General features: G+C 52.9%; 2 protein-coding genes across 7 annotated transcripts in view; one reads left to right on the forward strand and one right to left on the reverse strand.

Moving 5' to 3' along the window:
• Positions 1-24,785, forward strand: part of LIMS2 (LIM zinc finger domain containing 2) — a 39,610-nt gene that overhangs the window by 10,576 nt on the left and 4,249 nt on the right. For 4 of the 6 annotated variants that reach the window (XM_059394547.1, XM_059394543.1, XM_059394545.1 and 1 more), the window contains 4 exons: positions 11,683-11,842; positions 13,939-14,005; positions 14,254-14,374; positions 24,495-24,644. In XM_059394547.1, the coding sequence (XP_059250530.1) occupies positions 11,687-11,842; positions 13,939-14,005; positions 14,254-14,374; positions 24,495-24,644 (494 nt within the window). In that variant the 5' untranslated portion in view covers positions 11,683-11,686. Of the gene's footprint in view, positions 1-4,974; positions 5,176-11,682; positions 11,843-13,938; positions 14,006-14,253; positions 14,375-24,494; positions 24,645-24,785 lie in introns of those variants that run through there. The other 2 variants (XM_059394542.1, XM_059394548.1) reach the window with 2 other exon arrangements.
• GPR17 (G protein-coupled receptor 17) lies at positions 14,384-21,087 on the reverse strand. Its single transcript, XM_059394549.1, has 2 exons — positions 20,887-21,087; positions 14,384-18,102 (listed from the first exon to the last, which is right to left on the reverse strand). The coding sequence occupies exon 2, from the start codon at positions 18,068-18,070 to the stop codon at positions 17,051-17,053; it is 1,020 nt and encodes a 339-aa protein (XP_059250532.1). The 5' UTR covers positions 18,071-18,102; positions 20,887-21,087; the 3' UTR covers positions 14,384-17,050.

A 24,785-nucleotide genomic window follows, 5' to 3' on the forward strand; every position in this document is an offset into this window, starting at 1 on the left:
TAAAGGTTTCTTAGTTTTGTTGATCTTATCACAGAATCACTTTTGGTTTTGTTGGTTTTCTCTATCTTTTATTTTTCTAAACTCTTTTTCACTTATTTCTGCTCTGATCCTTATTATTTCCTTCCCTATGCTTACTTTGAGTTTAGTTTATTTTTCTGTTTCTGGTTTTTTAAAGTGAAAGGTTAAGTTATTGATTTGAGATCCTTTAAAATATATGACTATAAAGCTATTTTATACTATACAACTATTTAACTATTACACAACTATTTTTTTTTAAATAGGCTTCGTGCCCAACATGGGCCTTAATCATGACCTCAAGATCAGGAGTCACGTGCTCTACTGACAGAGCCAGCCTGGCACCCCTATGATACAACTAGAAATAACTATAGTTATAACCATACAACTATTTAGAAATATAAATTTCCCTCAAACACCACTTGAGCTACATCTCATAAATTTTGGTGTGTTGTGTTTTCATTTAAAGGTCTCTTCCAAATTCCCTTGTTTTTTTCTTTGACTCAGCAGTTCCTTAGGAGTGTGTTGTTTAATTTCCACATATTTGTGAATTTCCTAAATTTCCTTCTCTTATTGATTTTAGATTTTATTCCATTGTGATCTAAGACTGTGCTTCCTATGGTCTCAGTCCTTTTAAGTTTCCTGAGGCTCTTTTCATTGCCTGGCATATGGTCTATTCTGGAGAATGTTCCATGTACCCTTGAGAACACATGTTCTGCTATTAATGGGTAGAGTGTCTCATGGATGCCTTTTAGGTATAGTTGGTTTATAGTGTTGTTTATGTCTTCTATATCCTTGTTTAGCTTTTGTGTAATTTAGTCTATCCATTAAGAAAGTTGAGTTTTGGGGCATCTGGGTGGCTTAGCATCAGCTGGCTGAAACATCTGCCTTTGGGTCAGGTCATGATCTCAGGGTCCTGGGATCAAGCCCCACATTGGGCTCCCAGCTCAGCAAGGAGTCTGCATCTCCCTCTCCCTTTGTCCCTCTGCCCCTCCCCCAGCTTGTGCGTGCTCTCTCTTTCTCTTTCTCAAATAAATAAATAAAAATCTTTTTAAAAAGTGGAGTATTAGAGTATCTAGCTATTATTGCTAAATTATCTATTTTTCTCTCATTCTACCAATTTTTCTCTAAGTATTTTGAGTCTATTGTTAGGGTGCATATATATTTATACTTGTTATTTATTTTTGATGGATTGATGCTTTTATCACTATAAAAGATCCTTTATTGCTCTTGTAACAATTTTTGTCTTAAAATCTATTTTGTCTGATGTTAGTATAGATAGCCACTCCAGTTCTTTTTTAGTTGCTGTTGGCATGGTATATATTTTCCATACTTTTACTTTCAAATTATTTGTGTTTTTGTCTGAAGTGAATTTCTTATAGAAATCATATAAGTAGATCATGTTTTTAAAAAAAAAATTCCATTTGCTAATTTCTGACTTTTAATTGGAAAGTTTAATCCATTTACATTTAATGTTATTATTTTACATTTACCATTTACTGTTTCTTACAATATAACTCTTACGTATTTTTTGTTTCTCAATTCCTACACTATTATTGCCTTCTTTTGTGTTATTTCATTATGCTGTTGTTTTAAAATCAGATGGGAAAAATAGGTTGATAAACAAAAGTACATTTATATATTGTCTTCTATTTTATATATAGTTACCTTTACTATGTTAAGGTTAAATATACTTTGCTGCCTTTTATTTCTTCGTGTAGATTAAAATTATTGCCTAATGTCCTTTAATTTCATCCTGAAGGACTCTTTTTAGTATTTATTTTCAACTGCAGAATTTCTATTTGGTCTCATTTAATAATTTCTGTCTCTTTATCAATATTCTCCACTTGGTGAGATATCATTCTCATACTTTCCTTTATTTTTTTAAGACATGGTTTCCTTTAGTTTTTGAACATATTTAAAGTCTGTCTAGTAAATCTAATATTTGGGCTTCCTCAGGGACAGTTTCTGTTGATTGCTCTTTTTTTTCTGTGGAAGGGTCATACTTTTTGATTTCTTTGTGTGTCTCATAATTTTTTGCTGAGAATTGGACATTTCAAATAAAATGTGGCAATTCTGAGATCAGATTCTCCCTCACTCTTCAGAGTTCATTGTTGCTACTTGTTTGTTTAGTGACTTTTCTTTTTTTTTTTACTTAAAAACTTCTTAATTTCTATTTTTTAAAAAAATATTTTATTTATTTGAGAGAGTGAATAGGAGAGAGCACAGAGGGAGAGGGAGAAGTAGACTTGCTGCTGAGCAAGAGCCTGATGTGGGGCTTGATCCCAGGACCCTGAGATCATCACCTGAGCCAAAGGAGATGCTTACCTGACTGAGCCACCCAGGTGCCCCTTTAGTGACTTTTCTGATTTAATTCTCTAAAGTCTGTATCTCTCTCCTTTGTGACCACTGAAGTCTCTGCTTGGTTGCTTTAGTGGCCAGCTAATGACTGGATAAGGTTTTCCCTCAATGCCTGAAACCAGTAAGTCTTTCAGTCTTTGCTGAGAGCACATAAGCCTATGTTGGGTCCCACCTTCAGCATTCAACTGGGCAGTTTACAACTCTGCCTTAGCCTTCACTCCTGCCTTACACAAGCCTGAAGGTCAGTCAGAAGTGAGAGCTTCGGACCCTGAGCATACAAGCAGTCCTGGGCTTTTGCGTGAACTTCTAGAATCCCAGGAATATGTTGGTCCTTTTTGAATCCCCTGAGGACATCCCATTCCTCAGTTTTTCCTTTTAAGCTTTTTGATTAGTTTATTGACGCCCCTACAGTTATCCATTGCCTATGGCAATGACAGCTATGCTACCAGAGGCAGTTAAAATAGTAGTACATTTGATAAATACCCCCCAAGAGAGGCTTTTAGCATTGGGTATGTGTGAGTGAGGTCACATAAAGACAAGCCATTCACATGGAGTCTTCCAGGAAATGAAGGTTTAAAGGAGTTCCAGTCCTGTCTGCTTCTTAATAATTGGAAATGTGGGATGTTATTTTTCAAGGCAGCCATGGAATTAGGGTATAGGGGTCATGGGCTAGGATAAGTTGAAACACCACAAAGCTCACTGCTCTTACCAAAATTCTTGACCAAATGCCCCTGGGTTACTGCAAAACTGTGGTTAATTTACAAAGTTCTGAAAAAGTAGATTCTGACATTTTTTGCTAGTTTTTTCATTGTTTTTATGGAGGGACAAAATTTCAAAGGTTCTTACTCTGCCATTTATGCAGATATCATTCTTACTATGTTTTTGCAACTTTGTCCTCTAGGGCCACAGTGCTGGCTGGGGACACCCGCAATGCTGTGACACACTTTTCTGCCAGACAGGTTGCAGAATTGGAGGGCTGGGGCACAAGGCTGTGCAGAGATTTGGGATTTGGGCTTAATCAGACTCTAATTTCTGTTCTCAATTTCTAGCCCCTGGTGCTTCCTTTTACAGCAAATATTTGTTGAATTGATTAGTGCTTGGTAACCTTGCACTTGAACTTCATTTACAAATTATGAGGCACAAAACACTTGTGGTTATGTCCTCCCTCTCTGGTCTATCTGTAATTGCAGAAACCCTAAATAAATGTTCCCTCCTTAAATGAAACAAACTGTGGCTCCGGGTGAGTTCTGGTTTCCAGAGCTCAGAATTTCCCCATGGGAAGGGCTTATTGGGGCTGGTAGGAGGGACCCAGGCCCCAGGGCATGGACTTCAAGGCACTATAACAGAACTTTCTAATAAGCTTTCTTAAGCTTTCAGCTATCCACATCAGAGAGGGGGAGGTCATCTTTGTACTCATTGGCTCTTACAACCTCAGTCTTTCTATGCTCTTTTGCCTGTACAGCCACCTTTAAAAAAATATTTGTTGAATTGATTAGTGCTTGGTACTTTTGGCATCAAATGGCATTTACAAGTTATATTGCACCCAGTGCTTGTGATCATCTGCCTGTGTTTTGGAGCTGACCCCCAGGGTGGTTAATGAGTTGAGATTTGCTGGATGAGGTATGCTTCTTGGTATGTGGGCCTGGCATCTGAGTGCCAATGGATCCTCTCCAAAGTTTCCCTCCACCCTAGTGTAGGAGGACCAGCACCCCACTGTTCAGGAGAGCTACTGTTTTTTTCTTTTGAAAGGCAGAGGCAGATACTGCTCGTGCTTTCGAACTTTACTAGAAAGGTTCTTCAAGGAAATGGAATCAGTGTTAAAGATCTCCACGAGTGCTCTGGATCCTTATTTTATTGCTGACCATAGTGCTTGCTTAGCCAGCAGTGGCCACTATTCAGAAGCTGACCGGGGGTGTTTGCACTTGGATCACAATAACCCTGCTGGTGTTATGGAAATGGTGCCTTCCTGGAGGTCTTCTCTCAGACTCTGCTCCTTCTGCTTTTCCTGACATGTTGAGGGATAACCTGTTCTCTGAGCTTTGACAGCATGGACTTCTTTTGGGTGCTTGGTCAATTTGTTGGTCGGATCCAAGGGACCAAGGCTGCCCTGGTCTGGGTCTCCAGGTGGCATTTGCAGCGCAGGCTCTCAGGGAAGGGAACAAGGCAGAAGGTGGGCATGTGTGGGACTACCTCACTAGCTTCTTAACTGTTTTTTAGGATTCCTAAATTAGGTCAGTACCATAGTGCCCTCCCCAGCCAAGAGTCTATCATCAGCATGTCAGGTGGCTTAGGGTTCTCTGTTAGACTCCTCTCAGCCTGGGACCCCCAGGCATCCTGTCCTGACACTATGGACCTTACCTCAGTGCTGTTTGGGACCTTCCCAGCGAGTCCTTCCCCCAGCCTGGACCCAGCCCCACCAGCCTCTGCTTTCACTGTGCTGCCCCCGCCAAGTGAACAATATCCTTTCTATTTGGAGTTGACTCTGCTGCCCTTTGGAGATCGCAGTGTGTAACGTGAGCTCCTGTGCAGAGGGGGTGGGGGGAGAGGCGCCCCCTGCAGGCTGGTCTGTCCCGTCGCCGCCGTCGCGGCGCTTGTCCGGAGGTGGCTGCCGGCGGCCCTGCGGCTCTCGCCACCTCCTCTGACCCCCGAGGCCGGGGTTGTCGCGGTACGTCAGAGCAGGGCCGCCCCGCCACGCCAGGAGGAGGCCCGCACCATGGCAGCCCGGCTGGGCGCGCTCGCCGCGTCGGGGCTCTACCGGAGGCGCCAGCACCGGCAGAGCCCCCCGCCCGCCGCGCTGGGGTAGGTGGCCAGGGCTGGGAGGGGTCCGCAGGGACAATGGCCGGAAAGCCGTGGCTGCCGGCCTTTCCTCGGACACCCGGCTTGGCCCTTCCGATGGCAGGAGCCTGTCCGCCCAGGGCGTGGGGATAGCGCCTGGGCTGGCGGTGTGGTTGGGGGGAGGGCGGGATTCATGTAGTGGGTTTGATGTCATCCTGGATCAACGTTCTTGGGCGGTCCGCTGAGAATGGGGTGTTGGAGTTAGGTTGTCCCACGGAACTCCCATTACTGCTTTCAGACTGGGATCACTGTGTTGCCACTTTGAGATGAACAAATAGTGGTGGAGGAACCTGCTGGACATCACCCATCCAAAAATGACTAGGCTGTGATCTGAAGCCAGTTTGGACAGACCCTAAAATCTGAACTGCTTTATCCCATGGAGAATTGCCAGTGTAGACAACGGATGAAAGCCTCTTCTGGGACAGGAAGGGGAGCCTGTGGGGCTCAGGATGCAGCTCAGTGCATGGGAGGAGATGAGTTAACTGGGGGTGAGGCGATCCGAGGGGAGGGTCTGAAGGGGCATGGAGATGGTGGTACAGCCACTGGTGTGGGTCTCAGGGGCTGGGGGCTGGGCCTCAGGGGCCATCAGGGTGGAAACTTGTAGCAGAAAGTTGGGGAGAGATTGATGAGGGCTGTGAATGTGGAGTTATTAGCATGACAGTGCCAGGTACAGCCCCCAGAGGAGAAGGTGAGTGAGGAACAGTGGCAGAGGCCACTGAGGTTGGGAGGAAGGACTGGGGAGTCAGGGAGGAGACAGGGAGTCACAGAGACAGAGGTGAGGGGGATCTGGAGGACCCAGGGATTAAAGGAAGTTGGGGGAGGTGCTAATGCTATGCTGGGAAAATCCAGCCTGCTCTGAGCTCACTGTGTCTCTATGATCAGAACAGCCTTCCGGAGAGGTAATGAGGACTGAGCTACCAGAGACATCTGGGGTAAATGACAGAGCAAGGAGCAGAGCATTGGGTGGGGGTGGTGGTGGTGGTGCAATACAAGTTGTAGAGCTGCCCCTGTTGCACACCTGGGATGGCAGTCTCCTTGCGCACCAGGACGGGGACTGGACAAGCCCATTGCTCAGGTGGGGAACGTGAAGCCAGGATGCCACGAAACTCACCTGAGTGTGACAGTGCTAGAAGGGGAACCCTTACCGGTAGGCCTCTGGATGTCCTCAGACATGCATGGAGTGAGGTGTGGTGCAGGGAGTGGCTCCCAGGGTATTGAGAGGCCAGAGACCATGCTGGAGAGAGATTTCACGGTATAGACAAGGCCAAGATGCAAGGAGGGCACATGGGCGTGGTCATAAAAATCAGGCCTCAGGAAAGTCCTCTGCATGCAGGCACATACATTTATATGTACTTGTCTTTATTTTTCCGTGAGTTTCTGCCTCGTGCCCTCCCTCAGCCTTCTGTTATCAGTGGGACGGTTTTAAAGTGCACCTGCTTCCGAGTCAGAGAAGGCGCTGGAGTGAAGAGGTATGGCTAGGGCTGCAGGAAAAGCCATGTAATCTCCCACAGGCTCCAACCAGCCTGGGAAAATGTTCCTGGTGGGGTCAGTGTATCGTTTGGAGCAGCCCAAGGCGGCATTTCATTTTCCAGCATTCCCCAGGCTAAGGCTGGGACTGGCTTGGTGGAAATTCTTGCAGCCAGGTACCCTCATGAGGGAGGAGGCCTGGGCGGTGCCTGGGGCAGCTTCCACTCGAGCTTCAGAGGTCATGCTGCCGTGAGATCCCCCTTTGCTCCCTGCGCCAGGAACAGTGCCTGAGCACAGAGGAGGTGCTCAGTAAAGAGGTGTCACATGAAGGAGGGAAGGAATGGGACTGGCTGCTCTGATAGAGCCATTCTGGGCTGTGCTTGCAGGTGTCACCTCACTGAATCCTCCCAGCTACCTGTGAAGGTAGCTGTGGCTTCCTAGATGAGGAGGCCCTGGCTCAGGGCTTACTTTGAGCAGACAGCACAGCCAGGGAACACCTGAGCCACCTGGGCAGCCTAGTTTGCCTGGCCGTACAGCACATGCCTTGGATTTGTTGCCCTCAGTAATACTGACTCATTCTCAAGTGTGAAGGGACCCCTGTGGCCAGCCTCTGCTTATTCCCAGCCCTCATCTTATCTTTCTAGGCTCAGATGGGTGGGAGGCTCGTGTGGGGCGGGGTCTAGGGTGTTTATTCTTTTCTTTCTATTTTTTTTAAAGGTCTTATTTTTTCACTTGAGAGAGAGAGAGTGAGAGAGCGCACACAAGCAGGGGGAAGGACAGGGAGAGGGAGAAGGAGGCTCCTTGCTGCGCGGGAGCCTGGCACAGGACTTTATCCCAGGATCCCAGGATCATAACCTGAGCCGAAGGCAGATGGCTTAACCCACTGAGCCACCCAGGTGCCCCAGGGTCTAGGGTTGTTATAAAACACAATAAAACAAAACATAAAGCAGAGTCTTGAATGGCTGTGCCTGTATAATGCTACCAGGAGCTAAGGGGACAGGAGTGAACATGGTCCAGTCCTGTGAGACCCTTAGCAGGTTACTGACCCTCTCTGTACTTCAGTTTCCTTATCTGGAACCAGCAACCTCTCCTCACAAGAAGTGGGCACAGAGAGGGCTCCCCCCACCCCAGCCATTGTAATGTTCAGTGCCATCTCATCACCCAGTGACATCTTTCACAAGCTTACAAACTGGCTTGTGTCGGGTTCAGGATTGAGAGTGTTTTGGGGTGTTGGGAAGGGTTGGCAAAGAGCCACAGATGGTATGCTCTTGTACATTCTCTGGGCACCAGCTCTGCCTTTGGCAGCATTGAGTGTCGTCCAACGGGGGCAGGATGGTGATGTCTCCTTGGGGGACACACTAGGCTGACTTGGTGCTCCCCGTTCTTGGTTGGAATGTGTGAGGGAGGACGTGGAATGTCCATGTCTCCCACCCTTTGCTCTCTGGCAGGGAGTGCAGGCAGGCTGCAGGCCTTCTCCAGCACTGGGCTGGGGAGGAGGTGCTCTGAAGGCTCCCAGAGTTGCAGGGAAACAACAGCTCTCTTCACACAGTGCTTAGCATGCCTGGCCCTGGGCTTAATGCGCTGTATGCTGTGAGCTCTTCATCTTGGCTCTGTGAGGAGGTAATTGCTACTCTGGCACAGCTCTTTGCAGGTGAGGCGCAGAGAAGCTGGTATCCTTTTCCAGGTCCCTCAGCTGATGGTGGGGGCTATTAGGATTCAAACATGGAAGAGTGAGCCCGGAACACCCTCTTGTGTCATTGCCTCCTGCAGGAGATGGCTGGCCTTTCTCTCATGGTGACATGGTTTATTTGCTAGGCTCATTTGCCTCTCTGTCCATCCCTCTGTCTTAGGTTGGAGTGTTGTCTGTGGTCATGAACAGGATGGCATGGGGATGCGGGCCCAGGAGTCCCTTTGGGGTGCTGCTGCCCCCCAGGACTTGGGCTGGAGCAGCCAGTGGGTGTGAAAGATAGGTGGTCCCCTCCACACCCCACCTTCCACTGCCAGGGCTTGTGCAAGGCATGCAGGAGACAGACAGCAAAATCTTCAACCCGAGGCACCCGGGGACCCAGCCAGGGAACTAGACTCAGACCAGTTAAAGATCAGCTGCTCTGGCTAGGGGACCAGGTGAAGATGAACAGGAAGGTAAAGTGTGGCCAGCTTCTGTGGGGGTGCTATCTGTTAGGGTCCTGGCCAGGAACACAGTCACCATGAGATGGAATCACAGAGGAGAGTTTAACAGAGGGTCTACTTAACAAGGGTGGAATGTTGAAGTTTGGTCAAGTGCCTGGGCTAGGAGCAAGCAAGTGACAGTGGCTGCCGGGTGGGCCACCTCTAAGGTGTGGCTTTGGCTGAGGAGGCAGTGGCTGGAGGTGGGAGTTGGGTCTGCCCCACTGGAGGCTAGAGGGCAAGGGGCCTTGGGAGGCACTGGGGCTTTAAGCTGCAATCCAAAAGCCTGGGGGCTGGACTTGAATCCTTGTTTTGGCTTCATTTTCTGGGTCCTTTGGGGAATTCCAGATCCAAGGTCACAGGATTTCCTGTTGATTTCTCACTTCTCCAAGACCAGTAAGGTCTTGTGCACAGCCGGGAGTTGGAACTTCCTCCCACCACCATGGGTGTGTGCTGTAGGGAGGGCAAGGCTGCGAGGCTCCCAGTGTTCCCCAGTGGGAAACCATGCCTGTGGTGATGAGTCCAGCCCAGCCCTCCATTGCGGCTTAGGTTGTCACTCCTCTGCGTGTCTGGCCCACCTTGTGGAGACCTGCAGGGGGTGCGGGTGTGTATTGGGTTGGGGGCTGGTTGCCACACGCAGACGGTGCCTTGCATCTTGGGCTCTGCCTGACCCTGCCACCATCCTGTGTCCTTGCACCGGTGACCAGTATGAGGACAAAGAAAGTGTCTTTGGTCCCCAAAACACAGCTGAGGGCAGGTTGAGACATCTAGAAGTGCCTGGCAAGACTTCTGAAGAGCCCCTTTCTGCCACATGGTTTCTAGGCTGAACAGAGAGGGAGTCCTGCCTGGGGCCCCCAGTCTAGCTTCAGCCTGTCTAGGTGCCAGCGGCTCCCCGTTAGTCCCACTGCCCCTAACCCACCCCCAGACCCCTGACCAGCAGAGCCCTCTCCCACCTCCTGCACTCATCCTGTTTAGGTAACCTTCCCTGTGATGGACACTTGAACACCCCAGCCGGAGCTTCACTCACTCAAGAATTCTTCTCATAATGTTGCAGCAGCAAGGCAGGAATGGGATTCACACTCTAGAAGGCAGAACAGGCTGGGAAGATTCTCGGGAGCAGGCAGCTTGTGTCTAGTCACTCTGTATGTCTACCTGACCTTGCCGGCTTGTTGAATGTCTCCTTGCTGAACATGACTGTCCTGCTTTGCCCAGATATCCAGGCACCACCCCAGCCCCCTGCCCCACCCATCTGTCAGAGCTGACAATTGAGACAAAACCTATTTGCTGTCCTTATTGCAGAAGGCCTGGACGTCAGTATTTTGGAAGGTCATAGAGGCTGTCAGTCTGAGACAGCTCTTCCAGGCCACATCTCAGGGCCTTTCAGCATGGGCTTGGCTCAATGTGGGCATTTCCCCCTTGTTTGGACTTTACTCCTCCCAGAAGGAAGTCTACCACTTACCCCAGGGGTGGTGTTGCCCACCCTGGATGAGGACATTTGCTCCCAGCCTGCTCCTATCCCAAAGATTCCCACTCTCACCTTCTCCATGGTAAGGTGGTTACATGTTTTTTGAGGCAGGTGGTTTGCAACTAGCTCCTGGTGCAGAGAAAAGAGCCACTGAAGTCTGAGCAATCTGGATTCAAATCTGGACTCTGTCATCTGCTGTGTGAGCTTGGGCAAGTTACTTAACCTCTCTGAGCCTTAGGTCTCTCATCTGGAGGGCAGGGTTGCCTCAGGGATTAAATGAGTGGATTACAGAGCTACCGATTTATGCCTGGGTAAAGCTCTATATCTGGGAGACTCTGGTTCCCTGAGAAGATGCAATAGTAGGCATAAGAGGGAGCTGAGGTGACCACAGATACCCCAACACATGGGCCAGCATGATGAAGACCGAGCCTAGGAACCAAGCACAGATGTTGGCAACTACTGCACTGTCCTTGTGGGGGCTTACTGTGGGCCAGACATGCTGCTGAGTGCTGGCACATGGCCCTCATCTAACTGGCCTATAACCCATCCTCTGGTCTTTCCATGGCTGGGAGTCTAGACCCAGAGAGTGAGGTCAGCCCAGGCCACCATGAGGGTGCTGGTCTTGAGCCCTCGCTGCTCTGATCATGATCGGTGTGTGCCTGGCTATGTCCTGGCCATGTCTGATGCTCCATAGATGTGCATGGGGACTCTAGGGCATCCAGAAAGATGGGGGCTTTAGAGTCTGGAGGGGTGCCGGTTTCTAATCCAGGCTTTGCCTCCAACCACTGTGGCCCTCAGGAAGAACACTAACTCTCTGCAGACCTCGGCTGGTTCATGTATAAAATGGGGATGCTGCATTGGCCTGGTAGGTTGTGGTCTGGGAATACATACTATAGACTGGTGTGTGCTGGCACTTAGGATGCCCACAGAACACAGAAGCTTCGATGCAAGCATAGGCCAAGCCACTGCCAGGCAGCTCAGCCCTGACTGCATGTTGCCGAGTCCCCACAGTGCCAAGACTGTCATCAGGGTGAGGACAGCGAGTTCCCTTACTCTGGAGAGCATTTTAACTTTTTTTTTTTGGTAAGATTTTATTTATTTATTTGATAGACCCAGATCACAAGTAGGCAGAGAGGCAGGCAGAGAGGGGGAAGCAGGCTCCCTGCTGAGCAGAGAGCCTGATGCGGGGCTCAATCCCAGGACCCTGGGATCATGACCTGAGCCGAAGGCAGAGGCTTTAATCCACTGAGTCACCCAGGTGCCCAAGCATTTTAACTTTTTAAGGAAGGAGGTGTGCCCCTTGAGTGCAGCTCCCCAGGCTTGCTTGTCTTTGCCCCTCCCCAGGCCTGACCTGTCCACCCCTTTCCCCCCAGCAACATGTCCAACGCCTTGGCCAATGCAGTGTGCCAGCGCTGCCAGGCACGCTTCGCCCCTGCTGAGCGGATCGTCAACAGCAACGGAGAGCTGTACCACGAGCACTGCTTCGTGTGTGCCCAGTGCTTCCGGCCATTCCCTGAGGGGCTCTTCTACGAGGTGAGCACCTGGCCGGGACCCTCGGCCGGACTACCGTATTGGAGCCTGAGCCCCCACCAGCTCAGAGCCTGCTTCCTAGGAGCTAACAGGCTGTGCCAGCCATGGTCCCAACCAGTGACTGATGAACAGTCAGGCCAGGTCTGCCCTTTGCGGGCGTGTCTTCACTTGTGAAGCTGTGAAGGAGAGTCACTATTCATCCAGCCTCCTCTGGGTAGACTCTGGGAGCCCATGGGACGCAAACACCCAGCTCTGGCAGTTCATACCCTCCTTTGAGAGCAGACGGTGAACACAATAAATATATGGTATATCAGATGGTGCTCAGTGCTCTGGGTACAGGGAATTGGGGTGCGGACAGAGGGTGGTCAGGGAAGATGATGTTTGAGCAGACCTGAAGGAGGTGAGGGAGCCAGCCTACATCTGCAAGAAGAGCATGCATCAGAGAGCACGGTCAGGTGCAAAGGCCCTGAGGTCAGTGCATGTAGGGTATTTGAGGGTTGCCAGAGGCAGTCTGTCTGACAGCTTGAAAAGGACCACTCTCCTTGCTGTGCTGGGGAGATACAAATATGGGGAGGCACAGAAGCTGGGACCAGAAGCTGGATTACCAAAAAAACCCTGGTCAAGTGAACTGGATCACACTGGCTCATAAGAGCAGATTATTTAAATTTTCAATAATCTTGCCAACTAGTGGTTAAACATAACTCTTATTAAAAATTAAGTTATCTAAATGTACAGTGAGATAAAATTTTATTGGAAACAAGGGTAACACATACTCAAAACTCACCACTTCCTAATTATTTTATTACATTTTCCTATCATCTGTGCCTTCGAAGTTATTTGTCTCTTGTACCTGGGTGGTGGAAATGTACCCTGATGGCTGCCACACATATCTTAACTCCATGCTGATGTTGTGTTGGGAGCCTGACATTGTCCGTGGCAGGAATTATCACACCATAGAAACTGGTAAATGCTACAGAGCAGACCCCGTCTTCCAAAGGGCCGGTTGGTCATCATTTACCAGTATGCCACTGGTGGTTGCAGTGGAGGTGGTGACCAGGTCTCAGAGACCAGAGAGGCTTCGAAGGTACAGCTGACAGGATGGGCAGATGGACGGCCATGCAGTGTGTGAGCTCCTATTGACAGCATTGGAGACTTCCATCCTCTTGGGAAATGCTGGCCTACTGTAGAGGCAGGGGGAAGGGAGGGGGAAGGGAGGCTGAGCTCTGTTTGTGGTGGCCATGTGCCTAGAACAAAGCCTGGCATACAGTAGGTGCAGAATGAAGTTCATGCCCTGCTTCCTCTATGGGCTACTGTGTAGGGCCATATTCAGTTGCAGACTAATAAGATGCTCATTTCAGAGAAGAGGACAAACCAAACTTTTTTAAAAAGAAAATTGTCAAGGGAGAAGAAATCTGGGGCAGGGCTTGGCCACACTTGGGACCATGGCAAGGCCATCATTGTCCAGGCAGATGGGGACAGTGGCTGGTGCCTGGAGTGGCTCCTGCTAGCTGCAGGACTTGGGGTTCTCCCTCAGGCCCCCATGTTTTTCCTGTGTCCCTCTTTCCGTCTCCCTCTCTGGGTATCTTGTGGCCTCTGAGGGAAATGGACTTCTCACACAGAGAAAATACACAGGAAATAGGGCCAAGCGACATTTATAAATCAGACTTGGTCCCAGCCCTCAGCTCGCTCCCAGGACCAGCAGGGCCAAGGTCTTGTGCAAACAGCAGTGGCTTTTGAGGGCTGGCCTTGCCCAGTTCCCAGCTTCTTGGAGACCCCTTACTTTGCACGCCCGCCCTGTGGTAAAGGCCCATTCCTGCGGATTCCCTCCCATCTCCAGGCCTTGGCCCTGCTGCTCTGGGTTGCCCTCCTCTCAGCACTCCAACCCCCTGCGGTCTTCCAGCTCCTTACCACCTCCTCTAGGAAGTCTTCTCCGCAGGGAGGGTTGGGTGCCGCACCCGGTTTCCTGTCACGGTAGCAATTGCACAAATTGGGGTGCCTTTCTAGCTTTCCTGAGGGTGGGTCCTGATTCAACAAAGACCGGCCAGCTGGAGGGGAATGATGGAGGTTTGCTTGAACATTCTCTGCTGGTCCATTTGCAGTTTGAAGGCCGGAAGTACTGCGAACATGACTTCCAAATGCTGTTTGCTCCATGCTGTGGATCCTGCGGTAAGGGCTGGATGTAGCACACTCCTCTGCATGCCTAGGGGGTTGGGCAGGTAGGCGGGAGCACAGGTGCTCTTCCTTGATCCCCTCTCTGAGCACCAGCTCTCTGGAGGCATCACCTCCCCAAGCTCTGGGAGGGGATCCCTGGGATCAGGCTGAGCTCAGGCAAGTGCCAGTGTGGGCAGGGCTTTGGAGGGGCCTGGGAGGGGGGCACGTGCCTGCCTCAGTGAGCTGGGACCCATGTCTTCCAGGTGAGTTCATCATTGGCCGTGTCATCAAGGCCATGAATAACAACTGGCACCCGGGGTGCTTCCGCTGTGAGCTATGTGACGTGGAGCTGGCTGACCTGGGCTTCGTGAAGAACGCAGGCAGGTGAGGTGGGCCGGATCCTGTCTAGGAGGTGGACCCTCACCAAATGCACTGTTTAGTGCCTCCCTGCAAGGCCTGGGCCCATCTGCAAGGCAGCTGAGAGACCCCTGGTTTATAGGTGAGGGCTGGGCCAGAGAGAGTACGGGGTGACTGCCTCAGGCCTGGGCGTGCTCCCAGAAGCAGGCTGACAGCAGGCAGTGAGGAGGTAGCTGGCCGGAGCAGGGGCCATCAGAGGCAGTAGATGGATAAAGAGCTTTGGGTCATCACTGTTGTCTGGCCAGCCCTTGCTGCTGAGCGGAGCTGCCTGCCTCCTTCCCTGTGCCCCTGGCTAAATGCTCCTGGAAAGAAATCACTCAGCCAGGGGGCCCGAACTGACTCTGGCACTCTGTGCTAAGTTTCCTTTGTAGACTGAGTTCCCTTCTTCCTGGAGGACTGGCTCTTTTCTCCCTGCACTGTCTCTTTCCCCTCCACCCTCCTAGAGTGAGGACCTCCCCACCACTTTCCCGAGGGGAAGGCTCTCCTGCTCCCTGCCCTGGTGCTGCCCAGGCCTCAGTCACAGTGCCCCATGGAGGCCCTGTCCCTGCTCCTCCTTCTCCAGTGGAGCTCTCCGCTGCAGTCTGCGCTGCTTCTCCCAGAGCTGTCCTCCCATTGTGGCCATCTGCGGCATGTTCCAGTGCCCTTGCTGGCTCCTCTCATGTGCCCCCCACTGCCAGTCAGGTCCATCCCCATGACCTCCCTCCTCATTGCCAGACCCACGGGTCACCACGGTCCTCTCTTGACCTCTCAGCAGGCTTCACGGCGGCTTTTTCTTCTTGTTGAAATGCCTCCTCTCCAGGCACCCAGGATCCTGTGTTCTCATAGTTTCCTCCTGCTTTGTGGCTGTGCTGGGTCCTCTCCTCTTCTGACCTCCCTCCACCTGTCTCTCCATGTTTGCTTGCTGGCGGCTCAGCACCTGGGCCTCGTCTCTGTCCAAAGTCCCAGAACCCCGACTGGCATGCATGCGCTGGATGACTCAGATGTCCACCTCCACTCCAGACCTTTCCCTCGGGTTCTCAACCACTTGGTGCCCACTGGGCATCCCAAAGTCAACAGGCCCCAACCAAACCCTGGTCTCTCCTCTGCTGACCAGCAGGTCTTCTCACGCAGTGAAGGTGGTCGCCCACCCTAGCTGAGAGTCCCCCTCCCTCTCCTCCCTTGTTGCCTCTCTGTTCTCTGCCACTGCACCAACTATCTGCTCTGGGTGCAGCCTGCAGTGATCTCTCCCATTCTCCTGCTGCGTGTTGCCTGGTGTCGGTCTTGGTGTCTGTGGGCCACCGGGCATGGTCCCCTGTCGTTGTCTACAGGAGGGGCTGTGGAGGGCAGGTGGTGTCCTGGCGGTCCTGTGCCGATCAGGGGTTGCCCGCCAGGTGTGGGCCTGAGCGAGTCCTCTCTCCTGAGCTCCAGCTCACATGGAGCTGCCTGTGGCAGGAGAGGCTGGGAAAACCCGGGAGAGGCTGGAGGCGCTCTGAAGTAAGGTGCTGCTATGAAGAAAGTGTGGCCACCCCGCAGAGACCCTCCTTGCCCGGGGCCGCCCTCTGAGGCCTGTGGTGCAGAGTGTGAGTGTGCACGTGGGGCAGGCTGCGGGGGCTGTCTGATCCAGAGGCAAAAGCACGTGCTGCCTGGCCTCTCCAGTCTTCACCTCGGCTTTGCCACTCTTGGGTGGGAGGGAGAAGTTCTGGGAAGGGAGTTATGTCAACTGAACACAATAACCTTCAGAATCTAAAAGTACAGTTATGTTTACAATCAGTGTGATCAGGTACAAAAGGAGACCTGGGACCCACCGTGGCAGGGAGAGCCTCTCAGGAGGCAAAGCACATCGCTGCTGGTCTTGGTTAGTGGGACACAGGGTCCCATGCCAGGCGTGGGCTCCCTGCTGGAGGTGTCCTGAGACGAGGACAAAGCCCGGCTCCCCAGTCTGTCCACCCCTGCCGGCTGCTCGGCTGACTCAGGAGGGATCAGGCTACCGAGAAGCTGTGGGGATTGTCAGGCCTTGCGCAGTGAGCAAGGACCCAGCGCTGAGATGAGGAGCCCAAAGGCCGTGCTTGTTGGATGTCATTTGCTGGCCAACCTGAAATGTACGTACAACACTCAGTTACAAGTTACCGTCCATGTCCCCTGAACTCAGGGGTCATCTGGCAAAGGTGCCACCTGGGAAACCCATACTCCCTTCCCTCCATCAGGATTCCCACATTCCCCTTCTCTCCAGTCATTTGCAGCTGCCGTCTGGGGTTCTTTCTGCAGAGCTCTGCTGCTGTGTGTTTTTCGTGGTGGGAAGGAGGTTGGGAGTCTAGCAAGCAGCCCTTGGGGAAGAAAGACACTCATTGTTTGGGAACTGTTCCTCTGGCCCCCTTGCCCCCCCTGCCATGGGGTGAAGTCACTGAGTATCCAGTAACTGCAAGTGAGCAGGGCCAGCACAGTCTCTGCAGGGGGTGGGTGGCTGATTGGTCCCATGGAGGGGTGTCCTCTTTTAGGGATTTGTACATGAGATAAGACAGAACCAGTTACTGGGTGCTGAGTTCCACCCTTGGAGAGACTGGGCTTCTCCTTCATGAGTCTGGTGGTGTGCATCCTGGGGTGGAGTGGGGAGGTCCTTCTGAGGACAGTCTGTGGCACTGGGGGCCAGGGCTGGCGTCCAAGGGCTCACAGCTCTGACCTGGCACTCAGTGAGCTCTCATTGGTTTTCCCTTCAAAGCTGGGGGGCGGGCCGGAGAGCCTTTTGCCACAGACCAGGTTGCACAGGGCATCGCGGAACTTCTCAGCCACAAAGAAGTACATGACTGGGTCCAGCGCCCCATTGAGGCTGGTGAGGCAGGAGGTGACGCGGTTTCCCAGGGCCAGGACGCGCTGGGTGGCACATGAGGTCCCGCCCCCGTGGTAGCGCAGCACGTAGACGGAGCGGTGCACGTGGTAGGGCACAAAGCAGACCAGGAATATGGCGAGCACCACGGCGATCATGCGGACCGCCTTGTTCTTGAGGCGCTTCTCCACACGAGGGCCCTGCCGCAGGCTGCGGATGATCAGCAGGTAGCAGGTGACCGTGGTGACAAACGGGAAGGTGAAGGCCACGGCCAGGGACACAAGGGCGTGCTGGGAGGCCTTCTCCCGGTACAGCTGCAGGCAGATGACTGTGTGGTTGGTCTGCACGGTCTGCGGGCTCACCAGCAGCGGGGCCATGGCTACGGCCACCACTACCCAGAGGAAGGCGCAGGCCAGGTGTGCGTACAGGGGCCTGCGGAGCTTGAGGGACTTGACGGGGTGTACGATGGCCAGGAAGCGGTCAGCACTGATGCAAGTGAGGAAGTAGATGCTGGCGTACATGTTGAGGTAGAAGAGGAAGCCGGTGAGTCGGCACGGGATTTCCCCAAACGGCCAGTGGTTCCCAGAGAAGTGGTAGACGAGGCGGGTGGGCAGGACCAGCACACAGGACAAGTCGGCCACAGCCAGATGCATCAAGAATACGTTGGCGGGGGTGCCTGACTTGTGGTCCCTGACGAAAAGCCACAGGGCCAGGGCATTGCCAACAAAAGCCAGGATGAAATCCAGGAGGTAGAAGGAGGCGAAGAGGACGTTCTCCAGTGGCGTCTCCTGGCCACATTGTTCTGAGATGACCAGGGAGGAGTTGGTGGTCAGACCTGGGGAAGCCACCTCCAGGCCATTCATGCTTCAGCAGGAAGCAGAGCCAGGGGACAAGCCTGGAGGGAACAAGCAGACAGGTTCCAGAGCCTGTGACCTGTGAAGCGTCTTAGTTTGTCATCGCCTTGGGGACTACTGACAGCAGTCCCTGTGTTCATCTGGGGTGGGTAAGTATCAGAGGCTTTCTGAAGCTCAGCAAAAAGCAAAAACAAAGTCAGGGCCTAGAGCTTGCTAGCCTGCTGCTGGGGTCGCCTTCCCACTGGCCACTGCATCCCTGCCAGATGCACAGGAGCCTGGGTCCCCCTGGGTGTTGTCCCATAAGTCCACTCTCTCAGACCATGGGGACAGTGGGGAGTGAATCCCATCTGTCTGGGCTCTGAGGTGGAGGGAAGGCCCCACATTTTCTGCCATGCTCCCCAGGTATGCCTTCTTTGAATGCTAGGGGGTGGTGCAAGGGGCCTTTGAGCTCCAGTCCCGATGGGCATGGGTAGATCGCCCCTTCCATCCCTCCCTCCCTTACTTCCTTCCAGATTGATTTACTATTTGAGAGAGGAGAGAGAGCCCAAGTGGGGGGAGGGGCAGAGGAAGAAAGCCCTCAAGCACCCACACTGCTGAGCTCGGAGCCCAATGCAGGACTTGATCCCGGGACCCTGAGATCATGACTTGCCTGGGCAGTGTCTGCAGGGGGGGTGGATGCCTGGCAGACCCTCTCTTGCAGGGCAGATTCTGGGGCTCCCCTGAAAGGCCTACCTGTGTGACTGCCATGCAGAGGGTCAGGAGAGGGGCTTGTGGGAGGGAAGCTGCAACCCAGCTGCTGGAGGAGGAGCACTGGCTGTGGCCATGGCATGGTCAGGGCTGTTGTCCTGGCTGAGCCTGGCTCTGTACTGAGCGCTCGGGGAGCCAGAGCAAGTTCTCTGCAAGCGTCCCCTGGCTTTTCTTCCCTCAGGAGGTCTGGTGGCAGCTCTGTCAGCACAGCAGCCCCTCGAGGAGGAGGAGGCTGGGCATGGCTGAAGAGCAGACACGTGTGGGGGGGGCCCGGCACACCCGCCTTTAGTGGACAGAGCAGGGCAGGTGGTTGAGACTGTGGGTGTGCTGGGCTGTCAGGCTGGGCAGCGGCTTGACCCTCCCCATCAGGCTTCATCAACCACCACTTAGGTCCTGCAGGGACCCCACCACCCCCGACAGCATATACATGGAAGGGTTGGTTGCCTGAGCAGGAGAGAGCCAGGGACAATGTGGGGGAGTGGCAGAGAGCCTCTGGCCTATAACCATCCTCAAGTAAAGGGGGTTACTTCCCTAGTATTGAAGGGACCCAGGAACTTCCCAAATGATCTCCTCTGCTCCAGAGTGGGTCAGGATGCCCGAGATCCAATACAGAGAAATTATTTTCCTGCTGTTTCCAAGTGCATGTGATCTGAGGGGTTGTTGCCAGGGAAGCCCTGGCTGCTGGGAGAGGGGATGGGTCCAAGCAAGGGAAGGGTGGTATGGAACCCGGGGCTGGGTTTGCTCTGCTCTGGGCTGCCCCTCACACCTGGACTCTGCCCCTCAGGGCAGTTGTCACCCAGCCCCTCCCTGAGGGCTGCTCATGGGTACTGGCTATCCACTCCACCACTCCTAGGAGGCAGGCATTGGTAGTCTCCTTTTATAGATTAGGGATTAAGAAGTCAAGGCTTAAAGTCGGCTGACTTGACCCAGGTCATTTGGCCAGAGACAGTGGCCCTTGATTTGGAAGTAAGCTCAGGGACACCTAGCAGGGACACCCAGCACCTCCCAGAACACTGCCTTGCCTCTGTGGGTGGCTGGGTACCGGGTGCCAGAGCTGGGACTGTGGCTCGGCCTCAGGGCTCGTGCTGGAATTGTCCCCGAGGCTCAGGGGCACCTCCTTGGAGTCTGGCCCCAGGACTGGTAATGTAATTTTTGGGCACCCAGTGCAAAATGAAAACGTAGGGCCCCTTGTTTAAAAAGTAGGAGTTTCAAGATGGAGATAGCAGAGCATTACATCAATTGTGGGGCCTGCCTGGCTGCACTGGTGGTGGCCATGCCAGCCCCTGGCTGTTGGCCTCCTGCCCTCTGCCCTCAGCTTCCCACTAGCGCCGAACGCCACATGCATGGTGCTCTATCTGGGATTTAGACTCAATTTTAGAATGCTTTTAGGCTTGTTTCTGGTTTGTTGAGGTTTCTGTAGCTCTCCCATTTTGGGATTCTTGATACTGATTTTTGCAGTGTGGTCTGAAATGGGCCCCTCTCTGCATACCCCAGACCTGCAAGCTTCTGCCTGCCGCCGCTGGCTCCCCCTGTGGTGCTGCTCAAAACAGGGTGGTGTGGGCACGTGGAGCGTGCCTGGGCCTGGACATCGGGGGCTCTGGGGCTCTGGGACTATGGGAAAGCCAAACTTCAGGGGAAAGGTCTTGGGCCTCTATGAAGGGGAGGAGTGGGCAGACGTGGCCTTAGGAAGGGGCCCAAGGTGGCTGTGGTAGGTGGGCATGGCTGTTTCCTCGCATGGCCTGAGACCTCTTCTTCCCTACTTCTCCTTCCGGCTGCTCCCTGTGCTACGGTAGGCTAGTGGAGGAGAGCATGGGTGCTGATTCCAGCTGACTGTCATCGCAGTTGCAATGCTGTGCACAAAGCACTTGCCCTCTCTGTGTACCTGACAGTGCAATGGGAGTACCACCTAGACGGACCACTGTGATTCAGACCAGGGCAGCCTTTGATAAATAGGTCATGCTATTATCCCAGAGAGTGTCTCAGGGACAGAGATACTGCCCATCCCTGCCCGCGCTCTGAGTTTGCCACTGCTTGGCTCCCGAACCCCCTGCCTGCCCGTACCGGACTCTGGTCCTTACCTCTCACAGCTGGGTCCAGGTGCAAAGGCAGGAGGGCTACGGGGTGGCAGGTGGGCTTCGGCCAGTGGCTGGGGGGTGCTGGCAGTGGGCTCCGTGCCGCTGTGGTGGAAGGCTGGCTATTTAAGGAGAGAAGGGGAGACTGCAGCCCCTCTTGGCCCTGAAAGGCCGCTTCATTCCGAGGGGTTCCTTGTGTGGTGGGCCACTCCTACGGCTATCTCTGCTGCCACTGGGTCGTGAATATTCCAGTGTGTCCCAGCCTGTAGTCACCCCGCCCCCCTCCGCTGACCAGCTTGGCCACTAAGCATCACAGAAGCTGAGTGTGTGACTATGTTCGAAGTTGTGGAGTGGGCGCGGGCTGGGCGGGGTGGGGGGGGACTGGCTGGGACGGACAGAGACAAGAGGACGTTTCAGCACAGGATAATTTCCTACCAGTGGGGGCCAGGGAGGGGCTGGCCGCCATGGCAACGGGCCTGGGCTCCCAAGCCTGCTGGGGGACAGTAGAAGGGGTCTTGTGAATGGGGAGGGTGGGAGGCTGAGGGGATTCTTTCAGGACACTTGCTGTAGGGTCCTTGTGTCTTGCCCCGTATAATTAGGCTCCGTTCGAACGTGGGGAATAAATCATGGCCTTTATCTTGAGCAGGGCACAGCTGCAATTCGCCTCATAATGGGGCGCTGTCTGTGCCCGTGGGACGCAGCTCAGCCTGCGAGGCCTGGCCCTTACCTGTGCGGGCTCCTCCTCTGGTCAGGAGGCCTGTGAGGAGGGCCACAGTGGTCCACTGCCTAGGAATCCCCAGGTCTCTTCCTGATCCCTGAGGCTGGGGTGGGGGGGTCAGGGTGTGGGCAGTGGCTGCTCCTGACACCGAACAAGTAAAGCTCGTTTGTCTCCGTCTTCCCCCAAATGATGTATCCGGTAACATGGGGAACCAAATCAGCATGCCTAACTTCAAAAGACATGTACCTTTTTTTTTTTAAAGATTTATTTATTTATTTATTTATTTATTTGACAGAGAGAGAGAGAGAGATCACAAGTAGGCAGAGAGGCAGGCAGAGAGAGAGGGAAGCGGGCTCCCTGCTGAGCAGAGAGCCCCATGTGGGACTCAATCCCAGGACCCTGAGATCATGACCTGAGCCCGACCTGTACATTTTTAACCAAAAAATTTTTTAACCAAAAAATGTACTTAGCTATCATTGGGGAGTAACTACCATGTGTACTATCTTAAATTGGTTTTTCACACAGTCCCATGCAGTCGGGATTGCTGCCCATTTTACAGATGGGAAAACGGGCTCAGAGAGGTGAAGTCACTTGCCAGGAAGTAGCAGAGCCGGGATTTGAACCAAGTACATGCCACTCCAAAACTTACGATTTGTGCGGGTTAATGTTTTGGTTCATTCTGGTTTTTCTTTTGCACCTTGATGCTTGAATTCTTAGGTTCCATCTTCATTCTACCTAGAAAAATATTCTGCAGATTGTCCTTAGATCTGGTACGGGGATCTAGTCTGTTGGAAAGATGTTTCCCTGTGTGCCTGGGTGGCTCAGTCAGTTAAGCGTCTGGCTTTGGCTCAGGTCATGATCTCAAGGTCCTGGGATTGAGCCCCGCATTAGGCTCCCTGCTTAGTGGGAAACCTACTTCTCCCTCTCCTTCTCCCTCTCTCAAATAAATAAATAAAATCTTAAAAAAAAAAAAAGAAAGATGTTTCCCAGCCAGGGTTCCTTGTGGGGCCTTGGGCTCCTCAGTTTGGTCTCGGATGGGAGTCAATGACCAGGGCCTGGCCCCTCCCCTGCACTGCCTCACGTGGAGGTCCGGAAGTACTAGCTCACATCCATTTGACGCGAGTGTCTGGCTTCTTCTGTTGTTGGGTGATTAGCTGTGAGGGCATCGATTGTTGCAGCGGAATTGTGGGGGGTTGGGCTAATTTCTATAGCTTTGGAACAGAAGTTATTCCGTATGGCTTGAGTGATGTCATAACGCTAATAGTAGTTACCAAAATTGGGAGTGGGGTCATAGGGCATAAATGCTGTGCCTGTGATAGAGGCACAAGCTGGTGGCAGGTGTGGTGTGGAGAGCGTGAGCCACGGTAGTCTGGTGGCTGGGGGAGCATCTCTGCTCAGACCTGCTGTGGCAGCGGGTCTGGGGGTCTGGGGGAGGAGGTGGGGACAGGGATCTGGGGACCGAGGGGGCAAAACCTTAGTCAGGGAGATGAAGACTGCAGCGACAGGCCACATTTGTATCCCATGGGTAGGTGGAATCGGGCCCCCGGTGAGGGGGCCGGCTTCCAGTACTGGTCTGGCTGTACTGTCATGGGACATGGTACCCACTGACTGTCTCTCCCTTCCTCTCTTCTACAATCATTCATTCACTCATGTACTGGAGACTCAGCCTGAGCTGCTAACCTGATTGGGCACAGCCTGGAGCCTGTCAGCAGTTTAACAAGTGGCTACCGGGCACTCATTTGGGCCCCTTGGCCTTCCCACCCACTAGGGAGATAAAACACAAACAAGGCAAGCAGACAGCAGTGTTGTGCTGCAGGGAGTCCAGACCCCAGTGAAGTGGCAGACATTGGGGTCAAGGCCATGGATAGTCAGTTGGCCTTCCTGGCATCTAGGATCTGCCCATCACACCTGGTTGGAGGATCCTGAGTCTGAGAGTTAATCTCTTAACTAGAGTCCTTGATCTGCCCGTAAAAGAGGTTGACTGTGGGTGTCAGGTCCCTGTGGAGGCTGCTGAGGGGTAGAAAACCTCCCTGTGGATGGATGCCTGCGAAGACAGGAAGGGAGGGCCCGGATGTATCAAGAAGGCTTATAGACTGGGGCGGCAGGTGGGGGAGGGGAGTAATGGATTGGGACCTTTGTACATCTTTGCTTGGGGACCCTGAATCTAAATTCCCGCCACCTTTGAGGCACAAGGAAACAGAAACCATGTTGATTTCTCTCTCAGTAGAGATCACAGCTGTTGCCCAAGGAGTAGCATCAGAAATTACTCTGAGTTCTTTACAAAAAGACTCTGTAATGATAGTTCCTGGATTTGGGGGCCTCTGTCTGACACAGCTGTGCTTGTCTTTGGAGACAGAAAGCCTGTAGAAGTACGGGTCCCTCTTTGTCTGACAGACCCCAAAGGAAGGGGTTGTGCAGGCCAGATGGACCTGGCTCTCCGTGTTCTTCTGCTGAGCACAGCAGGGTTTTCAAGCTAACAGTCACAATTCAGTTACACACCCACGTTCAAAGATATTTGAAAATAAAATTATGTCTGCAGCAAATGGCAATGAAATGTCTATTCTATTCTATACAATGTCCTAGGCTCAAAAAAAGTGGGGAGAAGAAAACTATCACATTTGCTCTATCATCCAAAGTCAGCAAACACCAACATTCTGGTGTATTTTTGTTTTCTCGTGCCAGATTCCTTTTTGGTGAGGGCACGGCTGTAGCCTTCATGGCTGCAGGATTAGCTTGCCTTTCTGGACCACTGGCTGAGCCTCTTGAGGCTTATGGGTACTGTTAAAGCTGCAGGCAGGAGCCCAGGGGCCTCTTCTCCCAGGAGGTGAACCATGCTATGTGGGGAGGAGAGGGGAAGTGGGCAGTCGGCCCCTAACACTTGCCTCACTTCCCACAGGCACCTGTGCCGGCCTTGCCACAACCGGGAGAAGGCCAAGGGTCTGGGAAAGTATGTCTGTCAGCGGTGCCATCTGGTCATAGATGAGCAGCCCCTTATGTTCAAGAATGATGCCTACCACCCGGACCACTTCAGCTGCACCCACTGTGGGTACGTCCACAGTGGAGTTCCTGTGCCAGGGACAGGTGGTGAGGTGGGCGGGACCCCCACCCAGGGCAGTGAGGGGACAGGAGGGGTGGACCAGTCGGAGAGGAAGGTAAGGGGCAAACATAGAGGGCATCGCTGCAGGAA

Source organism: Mustela nigripes, chromosome 3 (assembly GCF_022355385.1).
Source record: "Mustela nigripes isolate SB6536 chromosome 3, MUSNIG.SB6536, whole genome shotgun sequence".
Classification (NCBI taxonomy): Eukaryota; Metazoa; Chordata; class Mammalia; order Carnivora; family Mustelidae; genus Mustela; species Mustela nigripes.